General features: G+C 38.7%; 1 protein-coding gene and 1 long non-coding RNA gene across 2 annotated transcripts in view; both read left to right on the top strand.

The window, feature by feature from the left end:
* Window positions 1–750: 750 nt before the first annotated feature.
* Window positions 751–4,710, top strand: LOC140615192 (uncharacterized). The gene is made up of 3 exons (XR_012015930.1): window positions 751–1,018; window positions 1,847–2,081; window positions 4,053–4,710. It is a non-coding gene; the product is annotated as an uncharacterized lncRNA (long non-coding RNA).
* A 1,062-nt stretch (window positions 4,711–5,772) lies between these two features.
* SESN3 (sestrin 3) overlaps window positions 5,773–24,231 on the top strand; it is a 71,611-nt gene continuing 53,152 nt past the window's right edge. Inside the window, exon 1 of the mRNA XM_072795072.1 lies at window positions 5,773–5,907. Coding sequence (XP_072651173.1) covers window positions 5,830–5,907 — 78 coding nt within the window. The 5' untranslated portion in view covers window positions 5,773–5,829. The remainder of the gene's footprint in view (window positions 5,908–24,231) is intronic.

Below are 24,231 nucleotides of genomic sequence, written 5' to 3'. Positions count from 1 at the left end.
AACTTGCCCAAGGTCATATGTGTAGTAAGGGGCAAAGTCAGTACTCAAATCCAAGCCTGACTCCAGGGCTAGGGCTCTTAGTCTGTACATGATAATGCCCATCAAAGAAGACATCCTCAATGTCCTTCTATTATTGTCACATTCCCTATAGTCCCCAAAGTTTCAATTAGAATGGGTATGTGGGCCAATTCAATTAAGAAGCGGGGTTAGCAGCATAAAGGACATTGCAGGCCTCTCCCCCCTTAGACAACTATCCTCAGCCTTGTGTAATGCCATTGTACACACACACATACACACAGACACATTTGGATCTTAGTGGAATATTTGTTCTTTGGAAAATGAGCTTTGGTAAGAATTTTCTTGGTGGAGATGAGGGTGTGTGTGTGTCAGGGCATGTAACTATCATGATATTCCGTGCATCTGATGCCTGTCATCAACTTTTGCTGTCCCTTAGAGATGGCAAATTTATTTTTGATTCATATTCTGTGATAAAGAATGACAATCAGCAGCCCAATGATTTAGAAAGTTTATAGAGGTGGCAAATCCCTCCAGATGGCAAGAAGAGAATGTAAAGAAAGTGGCAAAAGTAACCCCTAGGGAGTGACAAAGACCGCCGTAGAGAGTACTTGTCCAGAGCCAGAGAGCAGGTACTGGGCTCCAGCAAAAGGTTGTCATGAAGCAATATGAGCTCGGTGTGACAATTTTTCTGTGATCTGACAATTTTTCAAGATAAACTGGAAATCTGGATTTGGGGTGTAAAATCTCCCAACTTATAAAAATTTTAAAGTGATTCAGTTTTTGTTTGTTTGTTTGTTTGTTTGTTTGTTTTAAAGCACTGTGCTGGCTGACATTGTGTAGGCCAAACAACCAACAAGAACCCCACATCTGTAGGCCTCTCCCTGCAAGTCTGTTTTGTATGGGGTTAAATGCAGGGACCTCTGAAATGGGAAATTACAAGAGATAGCCGAGAGAAATTTGGATCTTGGTGGAATATTTGTTCTTTGAAAAATGAGCTTTGGTAAGAATTTTCTTGGTGGGAGTGGGTGACTCAGGGTGTGGGATGGAAATGGGCACTAAAGCAGTAGTCCTTTTGGATCAGATCCTCTTAATTTCTCCTTTGGAGTAGTATTGGTTTGGGACCTTGGAAAAAAAATAGCAGGAATCTAATTAACAGCTCAAAGGGAGCAATCAATTTACAATTGTGTGAAGTGCAAATTCCTTTGTGCATGAAACAAATTACAGTATTCACAAATTTGTAAATAATGCAGCACTTTCTGCTATCCAAATGCTTTGGGTCCCCCCAGGGAGAAGGAGAAAGAAGTCTGAGAAGGCAAAATGTTAGAAAATGACCTATTGTCTCAAGAAATGGAGTTTAAAAAAACATCTTTAGTAACTGATTTTTTCCAACTGAATCCTTATTTAGGAACTCTAAAGGGGCCCAGTCCTTAGGTCAGTAGAATATCTAGAGAAGTAAACAATTTCAAGTCCAAAAGTCACAGCATGTTATTAACAGGGTACCTTCTTTCAAAATTACTGAACGGGAAAAGTTGCCCCCAATCCTCTCTACACCATGAGTTTGTAGCAATAGCCATAATAACCATTATGTTCAATGTGAGAGAAATAATTGGTGACAGATAAGGACAAGAATCCAGCCGATCTGCTCTGCAGCAAAGGTTTTGGGAACCGCTCAATTCATAAATATTTACTGGGGCCCTTTTATAAGATGTTATCACTGTTATTCAAGATTCAAAAGATGCCCTGGAAGAATGCATGGTGTATTTAGGAAAGTAAGAGTGAAAACTTTTTTTCCCCCCAAGATTTTTAAAGCACTTCTCTTCTGGTTCAGCTAGGAATTAAGAATCCAAAGCAAATGTAAGTTCATCACCACCCTCAAGGTGTTCACAGTCTAATGAGAAAGGAGAATTTAAGCCAATCATTTCAATACTGAGATTGACGCTAAAGAAGAGATAAGAGGGTGACACCATAGACAACTATGACAAGTGCTTGACTCCACCAGGAGATCTTTCAACAGGAGATGAAAATCACCAGGCAGAAGGGAGAGGAAAGCATTGGAGGCAGAGGTGAGTGGACTATTTATGGGCTTGATGTAGGAGAATGACAGTTCAGATTTGTGTTTTCCAAACGATTCTCTCCCCTGTGTTCTCATTCACTGTGGGATGAGTACACATTGGTTAAGCCTTTCCACAAAATATTTTAGCAAATTGTAACAAGAGCCTTAAAACATATTCACATCCTTTCAGTTAGAAATTCCATATCTAGGAATCAGAGGTGCTGCCAGAAACTTATGTATGAGGAAGCTTATCACAGCATTATTTATAACCATGAAAAACTGGAAACAGTCTCCATGTTCAATAATGGAGTAATGGCTAAATCAGTTATGGAACATCTGAGCCATATGATTTTATGCACTATGTGGAGGGAAAAATCACATTTTAAAAGAATATTTCAAAACAAGCGAAAATTATTTAAAAAACAATGTAAAACAGTTAATAAAGTATCATCCTAATTTTGTAATAAGTTAAAAAGTAATTCTCAATGTTGATTGTAACTTTCACCCATATCTTACTTTTCTGAAGTTCTTTCTTGTTTTATACATACTAGACAACAAAAGGGAGGGAATTTCTCCCTGTCCTGTGTGAAATCAAAAGAACGGCTTTTTGTTTTCTTCTGTCTTGAGTGTGATGCAGGATTCACAAGTCACTTATTCTCTTAGGTCACATTCTCTTTATGATATCCAGGATGAGTAGAAAAGGAAGGGAGGCCAGGATCCAGAAGGTGAATGTTAGAGTACTCAGGAGAGCAGAGAGCAAGGATGATAGGAGTGAAGGTTGTGAGGACCAGAAAAAAGGGTGGTGGTTGTGTGCTGAAAATGAGTTATTGGCTTGAAGATTTCAGGGTTGAAAATATAGACACATATATAAGGGTTCAATATAAGAATGTCACAATGCAGTACATAGTCAAATGTCAAAAAAATAAATGGCCCTCTGGACAAACAATAGAAGTCTGGAGGAGTCTGGTGGAGAGATCCATCCTTTGGTCACATACATGTATCTGACCATATATCAGTGAAGCTATTCCTCTAAAATCTCCATTTAGCAATCTTTGTCAGAGGGGGTAATGGTAGAGATTACACTATCTTGGCCATCCTTTCTGGGGAATTTAGTTACTGAAGAGCTTAAAGAACTTCACTGTGAAAGGATTTTAACTACTAAGAGGAAAGGTTATATGAAGAATATGATAGAAAACAGTCTGACTCTAAAACACTATTTGAGAAAATTCAATCTCTGCACAAAAATTCACTCCATCCTTCAATATCTCCTATCCTTTAAAATGTATTCACATAAAATCTGCTTTACAAGAGAGAACCAGCCAGGAATATAGCCCAAGAAATTTACCACTAAATGGGGACACATATGTGTTTCAGTTCTTAGGAAAACTGTGCCTTGTTAACTTTCTCCCTGGATTTCTTGGTTGTCTACATTGAAGAGCAGGTGGTGATTTCTCTCCTTACCTAATTTTCTCGCTTTTTACAGTTTCTGTTAAGCACTTTCCCCACACTACTATTCTAGGCTATATATGTCTACAACAGCATCAAGTGACCTTTAGCTATCTCTGGCTAAATGGATCAACACATTTACCCAACCACATAGCTCAGACCCTTCAGGGGTTTTCCAGTCAATTTTAATTTATTTAAACCTGACACTGGCAGATTTCCACTTCCTTTGTTCCTTGTGTAGACTGGGTTTATGTGTGTTGGTCTCTAAAAGGGACAGAGGAGGCAGCTGTTGAAAAATGAGATTGACAGTTTTAACCACACAATTTGGTCTAATAGCTTTGATATGCTAAACTTGCTAGCTCCTCCAAGTGTACCTTCCTGATTTTGCATTACAACGCCACACTGAATCCCTAAGGAAACCGGGGAGGTGTGTGTGTGTGTGTGTGTGTGTGTGTGTGTGTGTGTGTGTGTGTTTTAATTAAAAAAAAAGAAAGAAATGCAAACCAGCGAAACCGTTCTTTTACATTCTCTCCAGATTCATTCTGCGGACTGCAGGCCTTCAGAAACTCCGGTCCGCTAGAGACCTGTATGAAAGGAGAAGCTGAGAATACAGATGGTGTCCTAAAGATCGAAAACAGGTGATGTCATAACGCACAGTCCTGTGCGGTCACCGCCAAGGCCGGTGGGGATGTGGGGCTCCCGCGAGCACGGAGCTCCGCGCCCGAGGGCCAAGCCAGTTATCTCCGCGGCCGGGAGGACACCGGGGGGACCCGGCACCAATCAGGCTCCTGCTCGGCGCCCGCCTTTGTTCTCACCGGGGAGCAGGTTTCCGTTCCGGGTGTCTCGCGTCGGGACCCGCACTGGACCCGCACGCGCGCTGCTGGCTTCCTCGGGAGACCTGCCCTCTCCTGCGCCCCACACTCTGCCAGCCGGAGCTTCCCCCACGTCCATGTGCCCTCTCTCCCTAGAGCGTGCACGCCAAAATCCTGACTCACCATTTTTAGCTTTGAAGGAGGCAAGTCCAGCCCCATAGTTTACAGACGAATTGTTCTCTGAACCCTCCTTCCCGAGCCAGCCTCTGAGCTATCCATGCTTCGGATCAACTGCCTCAGAAAGGACCATGGGGTGGGAGGATCAACCTGTCTCTGTGGCCATCTCCTGCTGGACAAATAAAGGAACTTTACTTGCTGAAAGGACTGCGAGAAGGTGCTTCAGATGGCGGAGGAAACCGCTACACTAGAGAGGTTTCGTGTCCCCCCCCCCCCCAACTCGATTAATGGTGTAAATGTATCTCCCAACATCTACCCCTGCCTCCCGCCCGTGTCTCAGGTAACTGGTCTTTTGCAAAACAAGGCTCAAGATAAACGATGCATAAAGTTCTTTGAGATCCCTGGGTGCCAAGGGCTACGTGATTGCAGTCTTCTGTACAGCTAAGCTAAGATTCTGGCCGCGAGGAAGCTTAATCACTGCCCTGACAGTGTGAACGTCCGCAACCCTTCTCAAGAAACCAGGAAATATTCAGCTCAGTTTTAGACTCTCTAGCCAGGCTCTAGCGCCCAGCTTTTTCTCTCTCACTCTCCTTACCATTTTTTTGCAGGGACCTAGGGAAGGGGGCGTGGCTTGCCTCCGGGGCGGGGCGGGGCTTCCGGGGATATTTGCATGCGACACACCCTCTCCGTCCCATTGGCGGGGCCGCACCAACTGTAATCCCTTCCCCCCGACTCCCTAACTAACCCGCCATCTCTCTCCAGTGCCGAGCCTCGGAGACAAACTTAACTTGCCCGGAGATTCAAGGCGTCCTCGGCCTCTGTGATTGGCCGGCGCCGCTCCCCGCGGGCTCTGGCTGCTCATTGGCTGCGGGCGGGCGGCGCGGGGGCGTGGCCGGGGCTGTCCGCCGGCGGGAGGGGGCGGTCCCGGAGCGTGGAGGTGGTGAAGGTGGCGGGGAGGCGGGGGCGGGGCCGCACTGAGGCGCTGCGGCGGCGGCGGAGGCGGCGGCGGCAGCGGTGGCGGCTGCTCGGCCTAGGCTGGCGGGGGCGGGGGTCTGAGGATGGGGGCGGGAGGAACAACGGGCCGGTGAGGAGCAGCCGCCGCCGCGGTGGTCGCCTCGGGCAGCGCCGCGCACGCTCCGGCCGTCGCCTCCCGCAGCCCGCCATCCCGCCCGGGGGAGGCGGAGGCTGAAGCGCGGCGGGCGGCAGGGGGACCGTCCGGACCCGCAGCGGCGCGGGCGGCCGCAGTGAGCCCGGCCCCGGCCCCGGCCCCGGCCCCGGCCCCGGCCCCGCCGTCCGCCTCGGCCCTCGGCGCCCGCAGCCACCATGCACCGGGGCGGCGGCAGCCCGTCGGCCGCCGCCAACTACCTGCTCTGTACCAACTGCCGGAAAGTGCTGCGGAAGGTACGCGCTCGGCCGGGGGTGCAGCCCGCAGCGGCGCTGCCGGCCGGCGGGGCTCGGGCGGCTCGGCCCCCGGGCGCGCGCGGGGCGAGGCTGGAGGGGACCCCGGGCGCCCTGCCCACGCGACACCGGGAAAGGGGGCGTGGGCGGGGGTGGAGGTGGGCACTGCTGCCTTCCTGTCTCCGCGGGGACAGATGCTGGTCCCGAGGGCTTGGGGATTTTTTTTTTTCCGCATTTCTTTTTTGCAGCCAGGAGTCTGTTTCTGGGCTCCCCTCCGCGCCCTGCCACCCCCGGCCTGGCCTCCGCGCGGAGGGAGGGCGGGCGGGCGGCCGGCACCGGCGCGATCCTCCTCCCGGAGCCGCGGATGGAGGTCGGTGTGCAGCCCGAACAGCCTGCGCTGCTCGGATCTGCAGGAGCCTGGCTCCCTCTCGGAGGCGGCCAACCCTCGGCGGGGGCGGGGGGGCGTCATTCGGTCGCCTCTGCCTTCCCTGCGCTCGCCCTGAACGCCCGTTTGCCTTCCTCTGACGGCAGTCCTGTGTCTGTAGTGCAGTCTTGGAAGGAGCTGGGGAAGCAGCTTGAACTTTATGCCCGTGGGAAATGCTGATGGACCTTACATGCTGCTGGGGCTCGGGGTCCTGGAGACTTGAGGTGGTCGAGGGTTATCACTCCTTAGTGCTCCCCCTCCCCCGCCCGTGTAGATCCAGAGAAATCAGAGGTGCAGTCAGCGTACTGCTTCCCAGACTGACGGATGGAAAGTTTACTCCAGGATTCTTTAGCTTACTTGGCTTAATCACTCCGTTAAGGGGTGGGGGAGGGGAAGGAAAAGAGGTCGCTTTAGACAGAGAAAAGCTTTTTCATCAGACTTGAACAGCCTCCGCTTGGTAATGCTATGATCAGTTTTTTTCCCCCCCAAACTCGATTTTTACATTTCATTAAGTGGAAGCAGTCGTTGAGATGCCCCTGTTTGTCCAGTACCAATGAATTAAAATTGCTGAGCTGTGCAAATGCATCGGGACTGAAAGACTGAGATGAATACGGTACCGTTTTTAGTCAATTTCTCTAAATACAGTTCTATTGGAATTGTTCTTTATATATTAAAAGTAGAAAGAAAGCATGTAAGTAAGCAAGCTCAAATATTTGCGCTCTTTGTCCAAAAACTGTTTTTCTTCCTCTGTGGGTCAGGCCAAGTGCCAATCAAAGTTGTTTTTCAAGCCTCTTTTCCCTGCAGTAGGGCTGCTGCTTTTCCCCCCCACTATTTTATTTGAGAGCGTGAAGAAAGCAAAGGAATTGCAGATTTGAAGTTAATCGAACAGTTAAATATGCCTTAAATTGTGTTTATTGGACATGTTTCTCTTGAAACCGATTTTTATTAAATGTGCATGTTGAGTATCTGCAGTTATTTTTTTCCATAAACTCGGATCAAATTACAGTTGATACTTGCTCAGCTCATTGTAGGGCAGCTTGTGAGAAATGTAATGGATCAGAAGCACAGATCTGCTTAGTTGAATGTTAACTCTTTCACTTCAGGGTCAGATGTCATCCAAACCGAGCTTTAAATATATATATATATATATATACACATACACACACACACACACACAATAATTATTACTTCCTAACTTCAAACGTGGTAAGTTATGTCTTTAAGATGAAAAAAAGATGTTGCTTGAGACACGTTTGATTAAACTCAAGCCTGGTTAAAATAACAGCTAGGGAGGGTTTTTTTTGGCGGGGGGAGGGGTTGTTTTGGTTTACTGAATAAGAAACAAAAGAACTATTGACTTTGGCTTCTTTTTTTTTAAAGACTCTGTCAATTTGGTAGGCTAATGAAATGTTTGGAGGTGATATTAGGCTTCACAAAATCTAGTTTTTCTTTAAAGAGAATCATGGCTATGGATCCATCACATTTTGCTGGCGTTCTTTGTAGCTTTCTCTTAGCTCTTATGAAACTATTTCTATTTACCTAGAAAGAACATCCTCACTTCTAGTCATTCTTAAAAGAAAAAGGTGTATGGGAAATGGACATTCACCATTTTCATATTTTGTGATTGCTATGTATCTTTGCCAATATACCAGTTTTTAGTGACTCCAAGATGTTTAATATTGATTCATGCAGTAGCATGAAATAACTTTAGATGGAAATGGGATTGTTTGAGCCAGTTCTGACATGACTTGGTCACATTTGTAGCTTTTAAAGGCTGCTCTTCTTAAGTTCTCTTAAAAGATATCAAGTGTTTAGCATTTTAAATTCATCATTCTAAAAAGAGCATGTAAGAATTTATTTCTAATAAAGGTGGTTTATTTTTGATAGAAAGTATATAACTTGGAAATTCATCTCCAACTCTGAAAATGTGATTCTTTGAATTTATCTTATATTTTCCTCTTAATAAAGTGTTCAGTAATAACCAAGTGAGTCATAGCATTTTGAATTTTAGTTCAGTGTAGTTCATAATGAAGAATGAAACTCATGCACACTCAGTGTGAATTACTCTTTGCTGTAACAATCCTCATTAATGATGGGGGAAAGAATCACCTTTTATGCAGTAGGGAACCTTTTTCTTTAAGTAGCTTAATTTGTTGCAGTGTGTTGAATTTGGGGGGAACTTCAAAAGGAACTGGCTTCATCTCCAAATAGAATAGCTTGGTTTAGCCCAATGTCTGAAAATTGAGTTATATATTATATGAGAGTCACATTTATTATTAGAAGGGCCTTTGCAATTTTGATTCAGCGTCTTCTAAAATAGAAAGATTTCTTAAAATATTGAATTTCCCTAGTTTGGTATCCTAGGTTAGAAAAGGAATATATTTCCCATATGGGGAAACAAATGAACCAGCAAACAAAAACTATCCTCACATATGTAACTCCTGGTAGGTCTAACTTATTCTGTTATCAATGAAGTAAGTCAATAAAGTTTTTAATAAAAGAGGAAATGTTTTCACTTACTTTGGAAAAGTGAATGAGTTTTGAATTAAGATACATTTTACTTGAAGAAATTCCAGGGACAACTAGGTAAATTTCAAAGTGGAGTACCAAACTGCATTAAGAAAGGTAGGTAACTGTCAGTGCTCATCTCCTGATGAATAAAAGGGGGCATATTGCAATGTTCTTTGAATATGGAGAAGCCAGTGCTACTGAAGTGAATAAAACTGCACTGTAAGTTAGGACATTTAACACTTAAAAATTCTTAATGTGTTTAGGTAGTTCTAGTGATAGATCTTTGTTGGTTATTGCATCTTTCCACTTTGTTTATATAATCACTTATTTTGGCAACTTTTGATGGGTTTTTAAGTGAAAAGACTGCGAGTATAAAATGGGAAATATTAAATGAGCCTCATTTTTATAATTGAAATTGCCAATTGCAATTTTATAAGTTTCGACCAATGGAAGGTGGTGGCTTTGACTGATATTGTAGCTATATGCTTCGTTAATCAGGTTTCTTATATATATCTTTTTGATTGTCAAAGCCAGTTTTTCACTTATTTAAGTGAACTAGGCAGAGACCAAGCAGTGAATTTATGATAGCAAACCATTATGCAGAGGGAGCCCTAAAATGTTTTAGTGTTCAAAATGCAAGAGTTGGATTGTATTTTTAAGTACATTTAAAGTTGTTCTTAAGTTATAACTTAAAAATACAGCTACCTAAAAATGTTTTGCCAAATTTTAACAAATTGTTTTAAAAGTTATCTTTTATTATAAGATTATGAATAGCACAGGTCTTGAATTAAAAACTTGTTCTGCTACCTTAGTATATGTATTTGAACTTTTTGGTTAATAGGATAATGGTAAGAGAGATAGTCATTGATTTTGATTATGAAGGCTTTGACCTTCAAAAAAAAAAAAATCCTTCCCCCACATATCTACTCAAGTTACATTTCTACTGTTATATTTTTACTTGTTGACAAGCTTATTAACAGAAATTGTTACTTTGTAGCCAAAACACATTAGAAATCATTGTTATGTATATTTATATGTTGCATAGTTTGGGTGCAATTAAAATTTCATTTGTCAAAAAGATTATGCTGTGACTCCCACTTTCCTACCACCAAATAAGTAAACTGCTAAAACGTAACTGCTAATGTAGTGATGCTGGAAGCCACCAGGTGTGCCCATGGTCTCTGATAGGTCTTTTACAGGTCTCTAGTAGGTCTTTTAATTTGGAGCAAATTAGTTACTTTCTTTGAAGCCTAGTTTTCTCTGTAAAATGTAGATAAATTCTATTTGACTTAGAGGTTGCTGCATACATCTAGAGAGGTAATGTGAGTTAAACTCCTTTGTAAACCATAAAGTATAACTACAAATGTAAAGAAAACGTAAACCTGTTTATTTTCCCAGAATACCTTAGTTCTTTGTGAGTTGTAGCAATATATTCCAATACATATTGAGTAATTTGGTTAGTCTTCTGCCCTTTTTAGTTATTGGCTGTAAATGAGAGGTAAAGATATTATGCTTTGGTTAGAATAATCAACATACTGATTTTTGATTTGCATATTTCTACTTATACCTATTCCTCCCCCTCTTACATAGTAATCTAGTACATTGCTTTCATTTTTTCCCAATAATTAAATAAAATGAAACTGTCTTTTTGACACTTTAGCAGATGAAGGAAATTAGTATTTAGTTTGAAAAGACTAAGAGTCAGAATTGATTATACTTAATAGAAGTTGGGCAAAGAATTAATAATTGTAATTTAGGAGAAAAGTTTTAGGAGTAAAAGTGTCTTAATCTTTTCTCCCTATCTCTATCCCATCTATCCTTTTTGAAAGTATTGGGTTATGACTTAAGTTTGTCTAGACTTTTACAATTTTTAGAGTGCCTTCACATTGTCTCAGTTGATTCTTACAAACAAAATTTTAAGCGCCTTGATCTCTGTTATACAACTAGTAAAAAAGTTCATTTAATTCTTAGAATTGCCTTTATAATAAAATGATATTCTAAGAGTCCCCTGCAGTACTGAAGCTGCCAGGGAATAGCCTCACATCCAGCTTTAGATTCCCAAAACTCTCCATCTGACCATTCTTTCTCTTACTAGCAACGATAGTTGTCAGTGGTTCTTCAATTTTCAGGGTTTCTTGTCTCATTTTTTAGCAAACATTTATCAAAATCAGACCTCAATAAAAGATCCATTGAAAGTGCATGCTAGATAATAGATTTTAATATAATAGGGTATAGAAAGTTAAGTTTCCTGATAGGGTTTCAGATTCACATTGTAACTAACCATTAGGAAGCTCTACTTGTGGACTTTTGGTGTGCTATCAAAGAATATTCACAATTAACTCTTTCATTTCCCAACTTCTTATGTGTATGAGGCCAGATTTTCCTTACATAATTCAGTCAAAACATCACAACAGATTGAATACAGAATCAGATATGAAATTCAGCTGTCTTCTGTTAAACACTAAAGAGATTTGCAAAAACCTAAATGTCACTGCTCACTTTTTTTTGTTTTGGAAAATAAAGTTATTTTCATAAAAATATTTGCCTTCTGTTAACATGGAATGGATTTATTATTTTAAGTAATTTAACATTTTCTCAGTTTTAATTCCTAATACAGTAAATATTGAGTTATAGCCCGTATGCAAACAAAAGGTCTTCTGGTTCCTCCATAATTTTAAATTTAAGAGCGTGAGGGAGTTCTAAGACCATTGAAAATAGCTAAGCCAGAGTTCATGTAAATGTACGGTACATGTAAATATAATTCCCAGGAGTCCATGTGGAATATAAAAGGCTAAATACCACTGACAGAAAATGTAGATAAGGCCAAGCCAGACAACTCTATTTTGTGTGAGGATCACACAAAAAAGTAGCCAGGTGAGCCTTTTTTCTTGAAAGCTGAGACATGTGGGAGAAGCAACAGAAGAAGAGGAGACCAGAAAGAATCAGAGAAGTATCAACGTAGACTGCTGATAACAAGCATTGTTAGAATAAAGAAAAGCACCACTGTAGAGAGGAATTAGGATCGCTCTGAATGTGGGAGTCCCTAGATTCTGCAATCCTCAAAGACAGGGTTTTTTATATTTTATGTGGAGGGGATGTAGTTACCCTGTCCATACAAGCTATGACACACAACAACTACCTGCAGTTCCTGAAGGCATGGGGATAAGGATCTATTTATTTGATTAGATCTAGTGAGACCTATAAATGACTACCAGTTTCTAGACTGTCCCTAAGATATCACTGTGGTCAGGGCAGGGATGGGGGAGGAGGTGGGATTCACCATATAAAGGTAAATATATGGCAAAGTCAAAATGTTTAGTGATGCGTCCCACACAGCCTTAAATGTGTAAGTATGTGTGGTATAAACTATTTAAAAGTATATATCCTATACCATCTAAAGTTACAGTAAAAATGTAGAAATCCTATTTGTCTTTGAAAAATCTTCTTCAAGACTTGTGACATCTCAAAAGCATTTCCTAATCTTTAAACTCTTGTCCTTTTTGTCTCCTCAGGACTTCTGTTCTGCCCAAAAATATACTGCAGTTTTCACACTTAGCATGTTAAATTATAATTAACAATTATTTACATCTATCTTTCCCCTACTAGGGGAAATCTAGTTATCCCAAATCTCTTATTTGGGATCTGGTTAATAGTTTATTTTTAGCAAAATTAGAATTCTGATTTAAAAATCTATCACTCATAGATATTGGCAGTATACTTATATTGGGTAGAATGTAATCTGATATAATGAGAACTACTCTCATTTTCCAAAACATGTTTGATATTTGTCTGATATGCCTTTACGGTCATATTTTGTTCTCTAGAACAACCACTTTGAGAAGTTCAGTGGCAAAGATGATTTTTATCATCTTTGTGGCCATGGGAATGTTTCAGTGAAAAATCCTACTTTTTGGAGGAAGTTCTAGTAGGGAGGAAGAATGTCAGTTCACTAAGAGGGTCAAGACACAGGCCTTAGCTATTGGTCCTTCTCTGAAATGCGAAATGGCCACTGCTTTGCTATGGATGCATGTTGTACCTCCTGGAATGTGCTAATGTTCTGTAAGGGATGGCAGTTTGGGAGTACTAAGGACAGACCTTCAAACTTCGAAGATTCTCTGTAGGCCACCTCCTAAAGTTCTTTCACTTATTATTTTGGCTAAGGCTTTCCTTCTTCTACTTCCCCCAAGTCCTTTATTTTGGAAATCTCCCAAGCCAGCTGTGATCCCGGTGGCCAGCAGGCACTCCCTTGGTAACTGAACCAGAGAACTATTCCTGGGCCTAGACTGCCCCTTAGTTAGCTTTTACTTTTTTAGATCCACCCAGAAGTGAGTCACTTAATGGTCCATGGGTTAAGATATTGACTGCCCCCCTGAGGGACACATGAGTATTATGGGATATTTAATGGTGGGTTGGAATAAGTTTGCCTTTTCTTGCTCAAAGCTTCTAATAAGGAGTAACAGGCATTTTGCCTTTCATTTTGTGAAGAATGTACTGAACATAGCATATATGAATAAGTATGACCAAGTATAAAAATGGCTGATTTAGGGCCGTATTATTTCTTGCACCAGAGATTTCTTAAAGTATATACATTGGAGTGAGACTTATTTTTTTCTATTAATTAACAGCTGCTTGTAATGGAGGTACATATTCTCATTTCTAAAACATTTTATTTTTACATCCTCTATTGCAAAGATGAAACTAGTCACTTGAAGAAATGAAATCTCTCTTACCAGTTATAGATTGAATATTGAGAAGGCTGAAATTAACCTCAAGGCTAACTAAAGCTGGATTTCATGGAAGATTATTGTAATTATCTGAGATCGTAACTCTTAGTTTTGAAGTGCATTTTATAACGTCAATAATGATACTAGTTTCTTTTGAATACCACCTCTGTACCATAGACTGCTAAATATTTAAACCCTGCATATGTATCATATTTAATCATCACAATGAACCTATAAAGGATTGTTACTCACATTTTATGGATGAAGCAATTAGAGTTCAGAGAGCTTTAGTTACTTGATTAAGGTCATAGTACCAAGAGGTGGCAGATTCAGGATTTGAAACCAGGTCTAACTCCAAAGCCTGGCTCTTTATACAGATATAAACACTGCATTTTCTTACATTCCGTGTTTTCTATATGAGAACAACTTTTACAAAATATGAAATTAATGAAACTTAATAGGACTTGATTACTCAAGAGATTAATAAGAGATTTCAAATTCAGATATTTTCTACTACTTTATTTTTACATTAGAAATGCAAATTTCTTTAAATGATTAAATCAATTGAGAAACAAATTGAGGTTCTCATTGACAGTTTTGACCTATCTAATTAGCTCTTTTATCTATGTCTGTTGTTAATTATGCGATCATTCTTCCTAATCCTAGGATGTGTTTTTTTTTTCCTAATTTTCCAGCACTTTATCCTATTTCTTTTTGCCAACCAGTCATTCATTAGTTCAGTAATGTGGATTTATTCAATACTGCCAACATATCTGACAGAAGACATTGTCTGGTAACATTTTGAATTTAAGTGTTTTGTTTCTTGAATAAGGACTTCTAAGAAATGTTCTCAGTTTTTAGTAATATTTTGCAGTAGGAAACAGTTATTCGTGAAGATAAGAAATAACATGAATGCTCATTTCCACCATTCATTTTGGCTCTCTACAGTAAGGTGAAAATGATACTAAAGGGAAACACAAATCCCCTGGGAATGGTGTCCTGCAACTGGCCTCCCCCATCTACATTTTGTATGCACTGTCTACAGAAGGTTTACAGAGGAGTTTCCAGTTTACAAAGGGTTTATGTTGAGGAGAGGAGTTTGTGGGAAGATGTGGTTCACTAAAGGCACCTCAGCCCTAAACCCCAAGTAATATTAAGATTCTTTTATATAAACCTTTTTGTATAATATATTAGTTGAAATTGGTGACTTCCCAGGTAGGGTGCAGAATATCTGTCTGTGTTATAGTTTTATTTTTTAATGGAATATTACCTATATAGTTAATAATCTTGTAAGCTATCGTTTTATATCAGGTAGCTATTAAGATAACCACAAGGCCTAGGTTTTAATATTATTTAGGCAACACACATTGTTGAACACCTGAGATTAGCATGAATTCGTAGGTGTTCATTTATGCAAGAGACCTACTTCGTATTTAGTGCCCTTAAAAATGAGGAAAAATGGGCAACCCGGGTGGCCCAGTGGTTTAGCGCCGCCTTCAGCCCAGGGTGTGATCCTGGAGACCCGGGATCGCGATCGAGTCCCACATCGGGCTTCCTGCATGGAGCCTGCTTCTCCCTCTGCCTGTGTCTCTGCCTCTCTCTCTTTCTCTCATGAATAAGTAAATAAAAATCTTTCAAAAAAATGAGGAAAAATATATGTTTAGACAAACAATGTAGAAACAATTCTCGTTTGCTAAAAATATATACATTGCCATTTTATGCTTATTCTTTATCACAACGTTACTACCCTTTCGTGGTCTTCATACTCTTTTTTTTTTTTTTTTTAAAGATTTTATTTATTTGACAGGGAGAGGGCACAAGCACAAGTAGGCAGAGTAACAGGCAGAGGGAGAAGCAGGCTCCCCACTGAGCAGGAAGCCTGATGTGGGGCTCTATCCCAGGACCCTGAGATCATGACCTGAGCTGAAGGCAGACCCTTACCCAACTGAGCCACCAAGTGCCCCGGCCTTCATACTCTTAAACAGACAAGAAATATAAAGGCTGTTAACATTTGTAAGCCACTCACATACCATATGAATATCTGTCATTCATTCATTTATTCATTCAGGAGACCTCAAATGCTGACCTCCTGATGTAGATGATAGTACAAGGAATTTGGCATCAGAGGCCTAGATTAGGTGATCTTTCTGAATTGTATCTGCTCATTACTAACATAGATAGATAGTAACAGTACCCATTAAAAAATACATTTCTATATCATGCTAACTATACTTTCATTGGTGTACAAAATTAATCAAAAGCCGACTACTAATAATGCATTTGTAAAAACATCTAATTAGAATGACCTATTTAGTCCCTGGATAGATAACATAATTTGGATGGATCTAAAGTAAAACTTTTTAAAAACTCTGTAGATACTAAATATACCTGAAAGCGCATTTGTCAGGTCATTAAACACTTATAAACACAGAGTGCTGTTTTTACTTCTTTTGAAGTAATACCTTGTCACACCTTGTTTGATTTTAGAAACATTATGTATCACATAGCCTTACATTTTAATGACAATTCCATTTTGAGAATTTTGCAAAACCTAATTTATATAAATGGTTTGGATTGATACACCATAATGCAAAACTAGTTACTCAAGAGTCTGAATATTTTGTGTGCTGATCAGAGTCCTTATGTTAGGATTTCAGAGCTCTGTCATTCATATTATCTTTGAGGTCTTGAGTGAGGAGACTATATGATAGTTCTATAGACATTTCATTTGACTACAGATAGGCAATGCAACAAGCATAGTACTTTTTCTATAGTAAATTTTAAAGTGTTGAACTCATTGTCTTATTCTATTAAAGTCCTAACTACTTTCTTCCATTAACATTAACATAGTGACACTCAAGAACTGTGTCATATGGTAAGGAAAACAAACACGTACTCCAGAGCTGACAAGGGTGGTACCCGAATGCGGAAATGTATGAATGTTGGTATGGGCAGTGTGTGTAAGGGGAGGGTAATTCAGTGGAAGCAAACTCCTCCTATGGTGAGCGGAAGTGGTGTCTGTCAATGATTTAAAAATGGAAAATCATTAATTATTCAGGATACTTTTTAAGATGATGAGATTTAAACATTTCACACCAAGTATTTAGTCAGTGAATGTAAAATAGCACCATTTACCATGTTAGCACATTTGTACAAGTATCAGTATAGTGATGTCCTCCATGGTCGAGATCTAATGATATCCAGAGCAATGAATGACACAGCCCATACAAAGTGCAAGATTCAGACCCTATTCATTCAATCAGAATTTACATTGAAGTGAAGACTGACAGCTATGCATTTTAATATCGTGTGCTTCATACTAGATCTGGTAGGGAGTTCTTTTGACCAACTCTTGTTATGATTGCATATTGTTATGATTATATATGGGGGAATTAAATGTACATAACACAAATAATGATATGGATGATTAGGCTTATCTTACTCTTATATTTATGAAGTAAATATAAAATCTGATGCTCTTGGTTTTGTTTTGTTTTTTAAGTATAATCAACATACATTATATTAGTTTCAGGTGTACAGCATAATGATTAGACAGTTCTATACGTTGCAAAACAATAACCACAACAAGTCTAATAACCTGTCATACAAGGTTATGACATTTTTTTCTTGTGATGAGCACTTTTAAGATTTATTTTCTTAGCAACTTTTAATTTTGCTATATTATTCACTATAGTCACCATGCTTTATATTACATCCCCACTAGTTTATTTGAAAGCTGAAAATTTGGACCTCTTGATCCCCTTCACCAGTTTTGCCCACCCTTCCACCTTCTTCCCCTAAGTATCTTCCCTCTCCACCAATCTATCTATTCCTGTATCTATGAGTTTGATTTTGTGTGTTTATTTTTTTAAATTTCCAGAGGTAAGTGAAACCATCCAGTATTTGTTTTTCTCTATCTGATGTATTTCACATAGCGTAATACCCTCAAGGGCTATCCTTGTTGCAAATGACAAGTTTTCATTCTTTTTCATGGCTGAGTGGTATCCTATTGTGTATATATACCACATCTTCTTTGTACATTCATCCATCAATGGGCATTTAGGTTGTGCCCTTCTCTTGGCTGTTGTAAATAATGCTGTAGTGAACATAGAGGTGCATATATCTTTTTATATCAGTCTTTTTGGTCTCTGATGAGAAATACCCAGAAGTGGGATTGCTGGATCATATGGTAGTTCTACTTTTAATTTTTTGAGCAGTCTCCATACTGTCCTCCATAGTAGCTGTATCAATTTACATTCCCACCAGCATATACAAGGGTTCCCTTTTCTTCATATCCTCAATGACACTTGTTATTACTTGTCCTTTTGATATAGCCATTCTGACAGGTGCAAGGTGATATCCGATTGTGGTTTTGATTTGCATTTCCCTGATGATGAGTGATGTTGAGCATCTTTTCATGTGCCATCTTTTCATGGCCATCTGGGTGTCTTTGGGAAAATGTCTATTTAGATCCTTTGCTCATTCTTTTAAATTGGATTATTTAGGGTTTTTGTTATTGTATGAGTTCTTTACATATTTCAATATTAACCCCTTCTCAGATATATGGTTTGCAAATATTTTCTCCCATTCAGAAGGTTGCCTTTTTATTTTGTTGATGGTTTCCTTTGCTGGGCAGAAGCTATTTAGTTTGATTTGGTCCCACTTGTTTATTTTTGTTCTTGTTGCCTTTGCTTTTGGAGTCAGATCAAAACAAAAAACAAAACTCCACCAAGAATGATGTCAAGGAGCTTACCAACCGTTGTTTTCTTCCAGGAGTTTCATGGCTTCTGGTTTTACATTCAAGTCTTTAATCCATTTTGAGTCAATTTTAGTGTATGGGTTAAGATAGTGGTCCAATTTCATCCTTTTGTATATGGCTTTCCAGTTTTCCCAGCACCGATTCATGAAGGGCTTGTTCTTCCCCATTGTATGCTCCTGCCTACTTTGTCATAAATTAGTTGACCATATATTCTTGGGTTTATTTCTGGGCTCTCTATTCTGTTCCATTGATCTATGTATCTGTTTTTATCCCAATACTATATTATTTTGATTACTATAGCTTTATAATATATGAAATCAGGGAGTGTGATCTTTGCTCTTTTCCTCAAGATTGCTTTGGCTGTTCAGGATCTTTTGTGGTTTCACATAAATTTTAGGGTTGATGCACTTGGTTTTAAAAAACAAATCCTATGATGTAAAAGCAGCTATTAATGGAAAATACTTTTAATTGATGGTAAGCTTTCAAAGGTAAGTACATCTATGTGTTTTTCATTTGTTTCATTTACTAATGGTCTTTATTAAGCTATTGAAGAGAACATGTTTGTCAAAATGGCAAATGGAAAGAATTGATCATTAATGAGTACCTTGATGATAACTCCATTTAACTTCAGTTATTTATAGAAACCGTGGAATTTTTAAAAAACTGAGTAAGAAACTCAGAATCCTACTGTCAATGTGCTACCAGGTGTTATGTCTTTTGTTTTAGGGTGTCACTAAAATTTGAACCTGTCATGACTGGGCATTTAGCAATTTAGCTTTTAATAAACCACAGTGTTACCATTTATGCAAGGTATTCCGATGTCATGAGAATGAAGTAGATTGTCCACTGGCACTTCTAACTTGCCCATCACTTTGTCGGTGACAGGTATGCATTTCATGACTATAAAATACAGGAGTATATTGTTATTTTAAAAGGCTGTTTCCTTTTATTCTATCTTTATAGTCATTTTCATGCATTTTAGTGTTTATGGATAATTAACTATTTGACAGAGCTGTAGAGCACTTGAAAACTAAAATGCAGTGTGCTGTCAGCTGTAGATCAATTCAAGATAAAGGATTTCTAAAATGAAAATGTAAGTCAATGGGAAGCTAGATTGGACTCAGAAACTTGATACATACCTTTTCTGGAACATAGGTAATGCATAATTGGTTTATAGTCATTTCTAAGAAAAATTTACATTCAAATACTAAGTTCATCTGCACAAGTTTGTAGTGGATAGTTGCTCTTCAAGGCCAGTTGAATCCACAGGAGACACAGCCATTTTTTCTTGGTGATGGTTTGTTTTCCTGAATGTCAGTGTAACCCAAACAGCTCCCTAACCACTGGATAGCAAGTTTTAGGAATTAACTTGGTTATGATAGAATCAATATCCTTTTCAAATTGCTAAGATTGACTGTCCTCCCCCAGCTCCACCCCTGAGACTGAAGCTATTGTTTTATTTAAAATGGTTCCTTTGGGAAAGATTAAAATGATATACTAAAAGAATAACAATTCTATAAGTTAATAAGTTTGTTTAATGCCTAGGGCAGTGGTTCTTGAAGTGTGATCCTGAAACCAGCAACATTAGCATCGCCTGGGAGTTTGTTAAAAATGCGCTGTTTGGGGCCCCAACCCAGCGCTGCTGAATCAGAAATTTTGGAGGTGAGGCCTGCTCATCTGTATTTTAACAACCCCTCCAGGTGATCCTGATGCACTCCTAAGGATCTAGTACCACAGGTCTACAGTTATTAACCAGATGTTTCTACAAATCAAAATAGTGTGTCCATTTTATTTCCAATATGCATTATCAATTGTTTGAGAAATATAGTAAAAAGAGGAAATTGTTTCAAATTGAATCAATACAAAATCCCTATTTTTTATAGATAATAAAGGTAGTACCAGCTCTAGAATCAGAAATATTTCTTTGCCTGTTTAAAAAGATAGAGATTTGAGACCATCTAGTACAAGATGCTCTCACCTTAAGAAATATAATGTCTTATTTTATTGCTGCTGGATTCTGAACTTCAGCTTAAGGGGAAAAAAAAAGAGTTGGGTTTTATTTCTTTATTTTTATTTTATTTTATTTTATTTATTTATTTTTTTTATGATAGTCACAGAGAGAGAGAGAGAGGCAGAGACATAGGCAGAGGGAGAAGCAGGCTCCATGTGGGGAGCCCTATGTGGGACTCGATCCTAGGACCCTGGGATCACGACCTGAGCCAAAAGCAGATGCTCAACTACTGAGCCACCCAGATGCCCCCTTATGACTGAAATTAAATGAAAATATCTTTGGGAATTGATTGTTTACATAAAAATAGTGTTTCAGCACCAACATTGATAGACTTTGGTGGGCCTCACCATCTTATATTATTTTTATTTCACAGAAGATTGATGTTTTAAGGTTTCAAGGAGAAGATTACCTTGGACATTTTTTTTTCTTAAACAGAAGGAGAAGTGATAATATTTGTCCTAATTACAGGTTTAGGATTGAAAGATTGGGTGTTTTTGTTTTGTTTCCAGTCTCTTAGACAAATTTAAACATGTGTGTAAATTATGGATATTCCCTTTTACCTGTAAACTAGTAGCTTACTCTTCAGGTACAAATGGGATGTCAGAAAGCCAAATCAGGAGGTCTGAAAATTAACACAAAGGAAACTTAAGGGATGTCTGTGATATGTGGGCTCTTTATAAATCCAAAGAATAAAATGGTTGCTCTTTGAAAGACAGATTGTCTCGGCTAGTGGCAGTTCTTCTAGGATAGTAAATAGAAATAATTTTATTTTCTTATTTGGTTGCATATAATTTTGAGGAAAAGGGAATTTTTCTCTTATCGTCTTTAGCTTGGTGGTAAAATCTAATCTGTGTTGATCTTTCTCAGGAAAAATAACGAACTGCATTCAATTGCCCCCACTCCCAAATTCCCATTTATGTGTTTGCTGCTCTAGAAACATATGTAAATTACTTAATTCTAACCCATGGAGAGTGATGCTTTTCTATTGACCACTTTTCTATCCTTCTGTGAGGAAAGGACTAATATAGTACCTTAAATAGAACTGTCTCCATGGCAATGGGCAGTCAGCTTTTGACTTTGAGACTCATAAAAAAGGAAATTTAGAAAGGCATTTTCATGGTCTAAAATAGCAGTGCAGCAAAAGTAAGGTATGAGAATATTTCCTGTCAGTTATTGCATGTCTGATTAAGCTAGCATAACATACTTTTTTTTTTTTTTTTACATAGCACTTTTTATCCGAACATTTCACAATGCTACTATACAACAGTTCTTTCCTTTAGTTAATGAGTGATAATTATCATCGTCACATTAATGGAAAACTTGAGCAGCTCAGATGTAAGTTTAGGATTGGGGCCTCTGCCTGAGGAAAAAAAAAATGGGTTGCCTGGCTCTAGTTGTAATTTTATTCTCATAAAGAATAAAAATACTAAATTATGGGTCATTCTTGATTATATTTAAATAGAATTCTCTGGGGGAACACTGGAAGCAATGACAAGATTAAAAATAAAAGCAACACTTCATGCCTATTTTTTTCCCCCAACTGCTTCCTATAATTTTGAGTCTACAGATAATTTCTGTTAAAGAGACTCTACTGGCAACCTGCCTGCCTGCCTTGTTCCTCCTTGTATTCACACCCACTGAAGAGCTTCTCAGTGTTGGGCCACCAAGCTATCAGTAAAGGTCAGCGAGAGTGCTGTTGAGCCAGGGCTAAAGAACAAGACCACATTATCATTTGTAATCTTTTGTCTTTTCTATATTTATTTCCTTCTCGACTAAGCCTTGTCTCAGTATAGGGTTTATTTCCAGTTGAATCATCTCTTACCTTAATGTATCATCAGCAAATGGGTAATAGTCTGAGGTTACTCTTAATGAGGGAATTGATTAAACAAATATGTGGCATAAATGCAGTGGCATATTGGACAGCTCTTGGGATTAGATCTATGTAGTGAAGTAAACTCATGTCTATAATAGGTTATTGAGTGGAAAGCCTAGGTTTGTTTGTTTTTTTCCCCCAGAGGATATGAAGTTTTCATTTTCATTTTTAAAAAGGTAAAGAGATATAGAAGGGTGGGCTTCAGGGGCACTTGAGTGGCTCAGTTGGTTGGGTGTCTGACTCTTGATTTCAATTCAGGGCATGATCTCAGGGTCCTAGGTTTGAGCCCCAGGTTGGGCTCTGAACTGAGTGGGGAGTCTTCTTCAGATTCTCTCCCTCTCTCTCTGTCCCTCTTCTCCCCCCATACCTGCATGCTCTCTCTCTCTCTCTCTCTCTCAAATAAATTAATTCATTAAAAAGAAGAAGAAGAAGAAGCATGGACTCCAAAATTAGTAATATCAATTCCTGGGTGATGGGATTACTGGAAATTATTTTTATTATTTACTTTCTTTCATTGTCTGTTGTTTATTTTCACAATAAATGTGTGTTTCATAAAAATTTGAAGAGCTAGTACTGTTTTGAAATAATAAGTAGAACAAATAATTTAAGTGTAGAGAGCAAATCCAAAATGAGATGGTAAATTAAAGGCCCAATTGAGACAAAAACAGAAGGTCATAGATTTAATAGATATCCATAGTAGCTGTGGGTAAATTGCCAAGGGAATAATAATGGGTGTGTAGGTGGTTAATAAGGACTCAAATGTGTAGACATTGATGAATGCAATCTGGAAATGAATGGAGGTATTGTAGCTGTTTGGATAGCAATTTCCTCTCTGTTATCATATCCATCATGCCAGGATTTCTCTTTAGGAACCTGATATACTTGCTAATATTTAAACAGAAAATTAGTTTTTTTCTCTTTGATTTTGAATTCAAAAGATAGCTGCCATTGTATTCTATCTTAATACCACATGGTAGATAGACTTGTATAAATTCCAAGAATTTATCAAATATTTAATTTGAACACTATATATTAATCTAGAATTGTTACTTATTAGGATCTGAAGATAGGGAAAGATGGTTATTTTATGAAATAATTTATTTTTTAAAGATTTATGTATTTATTTGAGAGAGAAAATGTGTGCATGCGTGCCAGCAGGGGCAAGGGCAGAGGGAGAGAGAGACTCTCAAGCACACTCCCTGCTGAGCAGGAGCCCGACTCAGGGCTCCCTCTCAGGACCATGAGATCCTGACCCGAGCTGAAGTCAAGAGCCAGACACTTAACCAACTGAGCCACTCAGGCACCTCTGAAATAATTTAATTTGCAAGTACTTAATATATACATTCCAGCATTTTTGTAAGAATGAATATATACACACATACACACATATAATATGCCCTAGGTTTTAAAGAGCTTACTGTGTGGTTGGAGAGAAATGTATTTTTAAAATAAATGTGAAAGGAGATAAAAATGAAAAACATAATATTTTGGCTTTTTATAGATACTTATCAATTGTTACTTTAACAGTTGTGAAGGCATGAATACAGTGTTGATCATCTAAATACAGTGTGTGGAAAAGACTAAGTATTAAATGCCTTTGTTATTTTCAAGGTAGAATGATGTGGTCTTGGTGACTGTATTTTTAATAATTTTTTCAATCTAAATTTTAATTCTTAAAAATGATCTACTCATTAAAGAGTATCTATAACCAATTACTGTGATGATGAGTGTTTCTCAGTTAAGTGGCTATATTTTCCAATTCTGTTTTCCATTTTTAATTGTCTGGGTCATTTGTTGAGCAAGATATTTAATTAAGGGACCACTGTGAGCCAATTAGTAGCTTTATAAATCCAGTCTACTGTATAAATCTTTCCTTTAACTTGTTAGATAACGTTTAAACATTTTGACTTGTTACATTGTGATCGGTGAACTCACTATTAGCTAATTCTAATAATAGCAGATATGTAGTCGATAATATGGCACTGTTTTATGAAGTTTACAGGTATTTACTCATATAATTATTCT

The sequence above is a fragment of the Canis lupus genome, chromosome 23 (genome assembly GCF_048164855.1).
Source record: "Canis lupus baileyi chromosome 23, mCanLup2.hap1, whole genome shotgun sequence".
Lineage (NCBI taxonomy): Eukaryota > Metazoa > Chordata > Mammalia > Carnivora > Canidae > Canis > Canis lupus.
This window is presented reverse-complemented; position numbering and strand designations above follow the sequence as displayed.